The 10,523-nt window shown below is 31.6% G+C and overlaps 3 protein-coding genes across 3 annotated transcripts; 1 reads left to right on the top strand and 2 right to left on the bottom strand.

Annotated features, from left to right (window-relative positions):
* Positions 1-5,507: 5,507 nt before the first annotated feature.
* Positions 5,508-6,203, bottom strand: J4E78_000434 (uncharacterized protein; the record flags this gene model as incomplete). The annotated part of the gene is made up of 1 exon (XM_049361098.1): positions 5,508-6,203. The coding sequence occupies one exon, from the start codon at positions 6,201-6,203 to the stop codon at positions 5,508-5,510; it is 696 nt and encodes a 231-aa protein (XP_049226381.1).
* Positions 6,204-6,563: 360 nt separating this feature from the next.
* J4E78_000433 (uncharacterized protein) lies at positions 6,564-7,595 on the top strand (the record flags this gene model as incomplete). Its single annotated transcript, XM_049361097.1, has 2 exons — positions 6,564-7,268; positions 7,320-7,595. The coding sequence occupies 2 exons, from the start codon at positions 6,564-6,566 to the stop codon at positions 7,593-7,595; spliced, it is 981 nt and encodes a 326-aa protein (XP_049226380.1).
* Positions 7,596-9,279: 1,684 nt separating this feature from the next.
* On the bottom strand, positions 9,280-10,194 carry J4E78_000432 (uncharacterized protein; the record flags this gene model as incomplete). Its single annotated transcript, XM_049361096.1, has 1 exon — positions 9,280-10,194. One exon carries the CDS (start codon positions 10,192-10,194, stop codon positions 9,280-9,282), a length of 915 nt encoding a protein of 304 aa, XP_049226379.1.
* Between the last annotated feature and the right edge of the window lie 329 nt (positions 10,195-10,523).

Here is a 10,523-nt window from a genome sequence, read left to right as displayed (position 1 = left end):
AGTCTAGAAAGCCTCTAACTAGTTAGAGCTATAGTTTATAATAAAAGCTAAGAGAAATTTATAGAAACGCTACTAGTAGTTATAAAATACTTATATAATATAGTTTAAAGCTATAAAAGAAACTACTTCTAACTAGATAAATTTTAATAAGTAATTTATAATAACTAAAAGATACTATAGTAAAGTCTTATTATAAGCTAGTAGTTTTATTATAAAGTCTATTAAAATTTACTACTAGTATTTATCTACTACTAGAATAGGCTATAATAGCTCTTAGCGCTTTTTCTAAGAGAAGTAGATAGTATAGTAGTAGTAATTTCTAATATAACGCGTAATATTACTTAATATACTATTCTAGTAATAGTTTTAGTATATATAGTAGAAAGTAATATTTTTCTCTAAATACTCTACTAAGTCTAACTTATAAGCTCTTTAGATTACTATTATAGTAAGTAGCTTCTAATTTAGTAGCTATAAAATACTTCTTTAAAGTAGTATACTATATACGCTAATAGTGTAGTTTCTAATTTACTAAGTTATATTAGCTTTAAATAGAAAAGCTTTTATATCTAGATAAACTACTCTCTACTTTTTAATATAGCTAGAATTCTCTACTAGTATAGTGTTTTATAGGCCTTATATATAGAAGTTAAGAAATACTAAAAAGCCTAGTAAAAGTATATTCTCTACCTAGACCTAAGCTATATCTACTAAAATCTAGATAAGTATTATAACGCGCGTTAACTAGTAGAAATTCTCTATATAGTTTTACTTATAGTAGCTTAATATATTAAAATACGCTATAAGGCACCTAGACTAATAATATAATATATACTAGAATTTAGAAAAGTACTTTATCTAGTAATACTATTACTTACTAAGGTCTTATATACTAGTAAAGTACTCTAAGTTTTTATAGTTAGTAAAAACTTTAAAAAGCTTATACACGCTAGTAAGCTTAGCTACCTATATCTTAAGATAGCGTACTATAGTAAGTAACTTTTTATTATAAATAGTATAGTTACGCTTTTTACTTATAAAAGCTACTAAATAGTAAGTAACTAAGTATAAAATATCTCTAATATACTATAAAAGATATCTTTCTAAAGTAACGTTTAAGTAGTCTATCTTAATAATTATTTAGTAAGAAAGATTCTACTAATAAAAAATAAAGCTTATAATAAATATAAACTTTAATATTTAGAAAGCCTAATTCTTCTTTAGTTTTTATTTAAACTAAGTAGTTTTCTTTATAAGTTAGTAGAGAAAAGTAGCTATCTTAGAGAAGTTAAAGATAAAGTTATAATAAAAGTTTATAAACTTAAGAAAACTATATATATCTATTACTATTATAGGTACTTACTAGTTCTAGACTACCTAGAGCTTATCTAAGTCTAGACATATAGCGCGCTCTATTTTAATAATATAACTAAAGTAGTAGACTTTCTTTACTATAAATATACTTTTCTTAAGATCTAGATTAAGTTAGGTATTATATAGTAGAGTTAAAATCTATTTTACTCTAGTAAAGTAGTTAGCTCTACTTTTTCTAAAGTAAATTAGAATATTATTAAAGTACGCTATTATAAAATTACTTAGTACTTTTTTTAGCGTACTATTAATATACTACTAGAAGAATATAAGTATATTAGTTAGGCTAAAAAAGTAGATAAGCTACTTAAATAACCTAAATTAGGTATAAAATACTATTTTTACTTTATTACTATTAGCTATATATAGCTTATAAAACGTAGTATAAATATTAACTTTAGTAAACTAATAAGCCTTTAAAAGTATACGCAGTATCTTCTTAATTAAAAGTAGTAAGTAGTAATTTATAACTATAATTTTATTAAAGCTATAGTAGTTAATATAAAGACGCTAACTTTTAAAGGCTTTTTTTACTAAAAGAACTAGTAACTTAGTAAAGAAAAAGCTAGCCTAGATCTACTTCTTATTAAGTAGATCTATAAGCTATATATATAGCTCTAGTAGCTAATTATGTAATATTAGATATAAAAGACTTTATAGCGCGTTCTACTTATAGCTATATATATCTATAGATAAGTTAATATAATAATTAAGATAGCTCTAGTAAAAAAGTAGTTTACTAGCTTTATCTTTATTAAAGAAGTTATAAAACGTAGCTAACTTAAGTAGTAATTTACTTAGCTTAAGCTCTATAAAAAGTTAAATATCTTTTAATAAAAGATAGAACTAATATAAAGTATAAGTAAGAGTATAGATACTTATAATAAGAACTATACTTTTATACTTAGAAATACGCGCTCTATAACTTACTATCTTAGCTACTTTCTTAATACTAATTATTATAATCTCTAGCTACTTTAGAGCCTAATTATACTTATATACTACTATCTTTTTAGTATAATCTATAGTAAAAAGGCTTTATAAAATATTAAAAATAACGCTTTTCTAGTGTATTTATAGCTTACTTAAAATAATATTATAATATAAGTTTAGAACTATATAAGTAATAAAGTAAGTTAGCTAACTATTAATATTATACTTTACTATAGCTAACTATAAGATAATAAAGTTTTATAAAAAATCTACTACTTAGCGTAGTAACTATAGAGTTAATTTAAGAAATTAAATACTTACTTTTTTAGTAACTACTTTATTAATTATATAAAAATATTTATACTTTAAGTTAACTAATATTTATACCTACTTAGTACTTTTTAAAAATAAAAATACTAAAAATAGGCTCTTATTTATAGACTAGCTAATATTAACTAAGTAAGTATTAAAGCTATATATTAGTAACTTCTCTACTAATATAACTATAGTCTACCTCTAAGCTAGACTCTTTTTAAAGATAGTTAGTTTTCTAAATATACTTTTTTTTTATTTAAACTAACTAATTATATTATAATAAAGCGTATTATAGCTATATTTAGGTATACTCTTATATAGTAGCCTACGCGCCTATACTATATATAGATATCTACTACTTTACGCTTACTAAATATATTTATAGAAATCTAGTTCTTTTAGTTAGAAGCTAGACCTCTATAAAAGCTCTTAGATATAGTACTTACTACTTCTACATTTACTATATAAATATTACTATTATAGTTCTACCTCTAAGACGCTATAAGTATAAAGTAATAAAGCTAAAATCTCTAGATAAACTCTATTTCTACTATCTTAAGGTTAACTATAATAGCTTTATATATAAGAACTATAGTATTATAGTTAGTATATAATATACTTTAGTTTATAGAAACTTTTCTTATATAATTATTTAAAGTATTATAAAGCTAGTCTAGCTTATACTTATTAGTTTAGTAGAGCTTACTTATCTATACTAAAGTCTAGCTAAAGGTAATAAAGAATTTTATAAAAAACTAATACTTTCTTTAGCATAAATAGTCTAGACGCACTAGAGCCTACTTCTTACTATAGATATTACTATAGTAGAATAATAAGTAGTTAAGAAACTCTAGTAGATTCTAAATACTATATCTATTTATCTTAAAGTATAAAGTAACTTACTACTAGACTATAAGTAATAGTTTAGCGTTAATAAATATAAACTATAACTTTCTATTCTCTAAAAACTCTTAGTTTATTACTAGCTTATACTTAATTATTACCTTCTAAACTTAGAAGTATACTTTATTATCTTTAAAGCGCTTCTCTATCTAAAAAAGCCTATACTTATCTATATATATAAGTAGAAAAGAAAAAGAAAATAAAAAGTTTATACTAGCGCTAAAACTACTAATAAATATCTTTATAGTAGAAGTAGTATTTTCTTTTTATAAAGTATTACTAAAGAGAAGTATAGTATTAAACTATATACTTAAGATCTTAAAGCGTTAGATAAGATATTTATTTTAGACCTAGAGTATCTAAAATAAGATGTAGTCTTCTACGTAGTCTTAGATTAGTTATTATAGTTAGTTTAGAATTACTTATAAAGTTACGTTTTTAGCTATTTTTATTTTTTAAGCCTAGCTAGTCTATTTTTAAACTTATATATAGTATATAAAAAAGAAGCCTTATAAATATTATAAACTAGTCTTAAAGTTAGAATATACTAAGTATTAATAAAATATTATAAGGCTTAAAACTTAAAAGGCTATATATAGAATCTAGAGGTTTATATAGTAAGTCTAGACTTTACCTATACTTTCTTTATTCTAGCCTAGGCTTAGGTAAAGCCTAAGACTATTATAATATCTAAAACTTTATATTTATATATATACTAAGATTTACGCGCCTATATCTTTATATCTATCTTACTTTAATCTTTAAATATAATTTCTATATTTTTATTCTAGCTATTATTAGACTTACGCGTACTATAACACGTCTTCTAGTTTATTATAACTATAGACTAAGTAGATAATATTAGAGTTCTAAGAAGAACTACTAGAAAGTAAGGTACTAGGTAGAAAATAATACGTAGAAGATTGCTAGCTGTAAATATAGAGAGGTATATATCTCTAACTATAGTATTATAGAAATTCTCTAGCGTTAGGTACTAGTATAAAGTAAACTCTTTCTATTTTATATATAACGTATTATTATTCTAAAGCTTTAGAAATATTTTAAGTAAGTCTCTTTAGTCTAGCTTATAAAGATTTTACTTTCTTTTATTTTATAAGCTAATAATTCTATATAACTATTAGGTAGTAAAGAGATATAAGAAGTTTTTTATTACTATAATAATATATAATATATATTTAGTAATATAGAGTAGATAGCTTTTATTACTTATAATCTAAAAGTATATAAGTAGAATATAATAGATAGACTAGTTTATAAGATAATTATATACTATATATTAAGTATAGTGTAAACTATTTATAAAGATAGTAAGGTCTTAGTTAGTCTAGATAAAGCTTATAAGAATAAGTATAGAATAGACTACTCTAACTTAATTAGCTTCTAGTACTATTTACTAGAATATATAGATATATATACCTATAGTATATAAAAGTTAGTCTAACACTTAGTAGCTTTACTAGCGCTATTCTAATTAGGTAGATATTAGAAGAAGTATCTATACGCCTTTATATAAGAGAGTGTTAATATTATAGTTAAGAATATAGATATAGCTATAGTACTAGCTATAAGTTTATTAAGTATAAGCGTAAAAAGTTTATTAAGTAGTAGTAATCTACTTTTAGTTATATCTAGAGTTTTATTAGTTACGTTAAGCTATAGAAGCTAGTTTAGCAGAGAAAAGGTAGAGATAAAGCGTAATAGCCTACGTAGAAGGTTACGTAATTTATAACTTATAGTAGCAAAGTATTATAAGTATAGATAGAAGTACTAGAGGTAGTAATAATTTGTGCGTAGTTATATTATTAAGAATAGTAGGTAAGAGCGCGCATAAATTCTTGCTACCTCTAGTAAGAGTAGTAGAGAGAAATTTAATATTATAAAACACGCTAGTATATAACAGGTTACATATGTCTTATAAATATTCACTTTGTACACTAGCCTATAGTACTACATACCACTAAATTCTACGTCCTACCACGTTGTCTTCGCGCAGCAGCCAACTCCTCGTCAAACAAGTCATCCTCCGACTTCCCCGGCAACTGCCCCTCTATCCACTGCCTCTGCCTCTCCGCACCCACAACGCCAAAAACCAACTCCCTCCCACTGTCTTCTTTCGTTCTCGTGTACAACTCCGTCGTCACCTCCACTAGAAGAGGAACAATGTCTGGTATCACGAAAGGGTCTATGCCGCGTAGGTCCAACAGAACATTCTCGATGTGATGTCGCCCTGGCATGCAAAAAAATGCATCCCCCCACGCCTGAGCGAGCTCATTCCAGTCTTCTGGCGTAGGCTCATATTCGGGAAAGCCGTCAGCCAAGATTTTGACGCGGATTCCGGTGATGTATTTGACCGGCAAGGAGACATCTGACCTAGAAAGCTTCGCGCCAGGCGGGTTTTCGGGCAGGGTGAGGGAGAGGGTACGGGTCCTGGGGGGTAGGTTGGAGAGCTGCTCGCCTAGTTCTGCCAAGGTTTGGGGATTGTTGATGCTGAGAGAGACGTGGAGGGGAGGTCGGTGCGGATCGAAGGGATGGTTTTCCTCTCGTTGGATCTGCTTCGTGATGAGGGTTATTGTGGTTTCTTGATCTTGCCAGCGATCTGGCGATATGTGGAGGTGGTCGAAATCCTCGGGAAGTAGGTCTAGGATCAGATTGGAAGGCATTTCGAGGGATGGTTGTCGTGTCGGTGATGATGTGTGAATCTTGTTAGAGGGTTTCAGGGTTAGATACCTACCTAGGTACCTAGGTAGGTAACTTGTAGAATCAGGTGATTAGGGAGACTGCAGGTGATGAAAAACTGAGAAACGAATGTATTGATGAATCAGTTCTCAATTGCTTTTGCAATAGTGACATTCCGATCAGTCCAATGGAAGATCTCTCAACACCCCCAGCATTACATCACATCGTCGGCTCGGCTAACCTAATCAAGATAGCGTCTTCGGCTAACCTCCCAGAGCCTCATTGCACATCCTATACCACACTCTACCATCACCAAACTTCACATTCGCAACCCAACCTTCAAAATGTCTTCCAAATCAGCCGTAATATCCGTCATCGGCTCCCTAAATGTCGACCTCGTAACCCGTACAGCCCGCGTCCCCGTCGGCGGCGAAACGCTAACCAGTGAATCCTTCAACATTGGCTGGGGCGGGAAAGGCGCAAACCAAGCCGTCGCATGTGCGCGTCTGTCACGCACCAAAGTGCAAGCTACTTCATCCCAGGGCTCCGATGTCGAAGTTAGGATGGTGGGTGCAGTTGGTGACGACGAGTTTCACGAGGGGTTCTTGAAAGCTCTGCGAGAAGATGGATTGTCGACGGAGAAAGTGCAGATTCTCAAGGGGAAAAAGACGGGTGTTGCGGTCATCATCGTCGAGACGGGGTCCGGGGAGAACAGGATCATGTTTTGTCCTGGAGCAAATGGCGATGTTGAGGTGCAGGATCTTGTGGATGAGGATGCGGGGGTTGCGCTTTTTCAGCTGGAATTGCCGTTGCAGGTTGTGCTGCATAATATGAAGACGGCCAGGGAGAAGGGTGTCGAGACTATTATTAATCCTGCGCCTGCGGTGCCGTTGCCGGATGAAGCGTATCATGGGCTGGGTCATCTTATCGTCAATGAGACGGAAGCGATGATTCTGTCGGGGATCGAGAAGCCGACTTCGTGGGATGAGGTTGCTGCTGTGTTTATTGCGAGGGGGGTAAAGAATGTTATTATTACGCTTGGTGGCGAGGTAAGTAATCCCCCGATTTGCAATCTGGCCCGTACTTACTCGGGTGTTCAGGGCGTGTTCTACAAGACGGCAAAGCAACAGGAGTCGTCTCAGCAAGGCCATGTTGTACCAGCACGAAAAGTCAAAGTTGTCGACACAACAGCCGCAGGCGACACGTTTGCGGGCGCGTACACGGTTGCCGTTGCGCGTTGGAAAGCAATGTCAAGGGGGGCAGACTTTGATCTCGACGCTGCCATTGCGCATGCCAATAGAGCGGCATCAATGACAGTGCAGAAAGCGGGAGCACAGTCGAGTATACCATGGGCGGATGAAGTACCAGAGTTATAACAAACAAGACCCCCCCCAGGCCTAAGAGACAGAGCCTACAGCGTACTTTTTTTAAAATTAAATAATTACGTAATTACGTAATTACGTAATAACACGTTACTATATTAGACTCTAAAAGTAAACTTAAAAAATTTCTAACGTAAGCTTAGATTTATAACTTATAATACTTATACTTATACTACTTTTACTACTAATATAATAGTTAATATATATAATTATAATAGGCTAACTACTTTATATTTATTATATATTACTAATAGCTATCTAGACTATTAACTAGTAGTACTAATACTAGCTTTATATAACTACGTATCTCTAAAAGATAACTTAGTAAGTCTACTACTAGTATAAAGCTTAACCTAACTTAAAATATCTATATAATATATATATAATACTTATATAATTACTAGTAACTTATACTTTATATATAATTACTTATAAGCTAGCTATATTAGTAGCTATATTACGCTATTCTTTAGTATACTAACTATTTATTTTACTTATTATTATATATTTATTAGTATAGCTTAATACTATACTATATATATACTACCTTTTATAGCTAGTAAAGTACTACTTTTCTTTAGCTAAAAAAAATAGTATTTTTTATAAGCTTAATAAAGTTAAGCTTATTTTAGATTACTAGTGTATTTACTAACTTAGCTAGCTTTTTATTTAATATACTAAGTTAGTTAAACTATTTTTCTATAATTACTAAAATATTAAGAAAAAAGTTTATTTAAAAGAGATAGTATATACTTATAATATATAAAGCTATAAAGTATTTTTTATTACTAGTAATTACTTTTATTTATTTTATACTATTTTAATAAAAGCTCTTTTCTAGCTTTATTTTTCTAGCTATATTTTATAAGTTTTTTATTAAAAACTTTCTAGAATAGACTAGAAAGTTAAATACGCTACGCGTATAACTAGTAAGAACTACTTATATAGTATATTTTATTACACTAAATATTATTATTATTATTATTATTATTATAAAAACTAGAGTTTTTATTATAAGTATAAAAAAGAAGTTTAGTATAGAAAGTTTTTTATATTTAGTAGATATATTAGTAGATTTTTTAGATATATATAAAGATATTAAAAAAGATATAAAATAAAAAGAAGTATTCTTTATATATAAAGCTTTATATAATCTTTTTCTAAGCTACTATTTTCTATACTATAGTTTACTTATATAAATATTTTTTTATATTTTATAGTAGTATAGTACTATAATTTAATATTACTTTAGACCTAAAGTTTACTTACGCTTAGAAAGCTTTTACGTTAACTTTTAAGAATATTTTAATATTTTTATAGCTTTAAAGCTTACTTATTACTACTCTTAAGTTTACTTTTAAGTATACTAAAAAAGCTTTTATTACTATTACTCTTTATAAGTACGTTATTATTATTATTATTATTAAAGTACTATATTTATAGTAAATATTATAAAAAAAGTTTTATTAATTATTATAGCTATATATAGTAAGTATAAGGTATTTAGAAAATATACTTATATTAAGATTACTATATAGAGTTACTAACTGCGTTTTGTTGCCTTACTCTGTATTAACACTTTACTATAATAACAAACAAGACAACGAGCGCTAAGCCAGCAACGGATCTTTCGTATAGCGACTTGTCCCTCCAAACAATTATGAAATCAGACAAACTCTTACTGTCCAAACGTCTTACCCTCCCACATCCTCTCCATCTCCCCAACATAAACCTCTTCATTCCCCACAAAATGCCCACAATGCGGCGTCCCCTCAAACACCACTTCTCCCACATCCCAACCCATCTCCCTCGCCATTTCCTTATGCGCAACAACATCCTCCCAGTCCGTCATCTGATCAGCCTTGCTATACAAATAACACACCCTCCTCTTCTTCTCCTTCTCCACCCCAGCAACAAACTTTTCATCCAACAGCGTACGACGAACCAGTACCTCAGGGTGCTCGTACCGTCCCAACGCCACACTCGCCCGCAAGATGATGAGGATACCGTGGACGAAGACGTAGCCTGCTGAGCGGATGGGGCCTGGTGGGAGAGAGAGAATCATGGCGTTGTATGATTTCCAGTAGTATCCTGCTGCGGGCCCAGAGTCCATAATGATACCGGTGATGGGTAAGGGTGTGGAGGTCTGGGTGTGGAGAGCTAGAAGAAGGGCTGTGGCCGAGATGGGACCACCGTTTGAGAAGGTGTGGATGAGGATTTTGGGTGTTGGGTGCGTTTTGGTGGTGTTTGCTGTTGGAGATGAAGGGACGTTGGTAGATGGTGTGGAAGTGCAGTCACTCAGTACGCCGCGCACGACTTCGACGGCTGGTATGATGGCTTTTTGTTGTGCTGGGTAGGAGCTTGTGACGGATGTTACGTCGCTTTGGATTAGTAGGATTTTGGCATTGGGTGCGATGGTACGGTAGGCGGCGACGTATTTATCGATGTGTTTTTGGGCGGCGCCGAGCCATGTGCATAGGATAATGAGTTCGCCAGTGGTGTGTGATTGTGGGGTATAGAGAGATATCCGCGGTCCGAGTTTAGAGAAGGATGGGGACAGTGATGTGGGTGGAGGATGTGTTGCTAAGAGCATGATGGATGGTTTGAAGTCAGCAAGATGGTTGGTGTTACCGTCACAGTGCCTGCTCCTACTGATCAATTCAAACTGGGATGTAGAAAGATTTTCGTGAACTTGATTGAAGACATATAACTTTATACCGTTACGCGCGTAACGCGTTCACTAATCCGGCTTATCATCCGAGGCTTGAGAAGAATGTCTTAGTTCCGTGAAAGCCAAGCTGATGCCTTACATGTAAGCCGGCATACAAGGAACGTGCATAATCGAGGCGTACCATCTAACAACCACTAGTCAGGTCGGGCGGACCTTGCGAGCTATCAGGAAGATGTGATTGGTCCATGCGC

Source organism: Alternaria triticimaculans, assembly GCF_023758025.1.
Source record: "Alternaria triticimaculans strain BMP 0046 chromosome Unknown scaffold_1, whole genome shotgun sequence".
Taxonomy (NCBI): Eukaryota; Fungi; Ascomycota; class Dothideomycetes; order Pleosporales; family Pleosporaceae; genus Alternaria; species Alternaria triticimaculans.
This window is presented reverse-complemented; position numbering and strand designations above follow the sequence as displayed.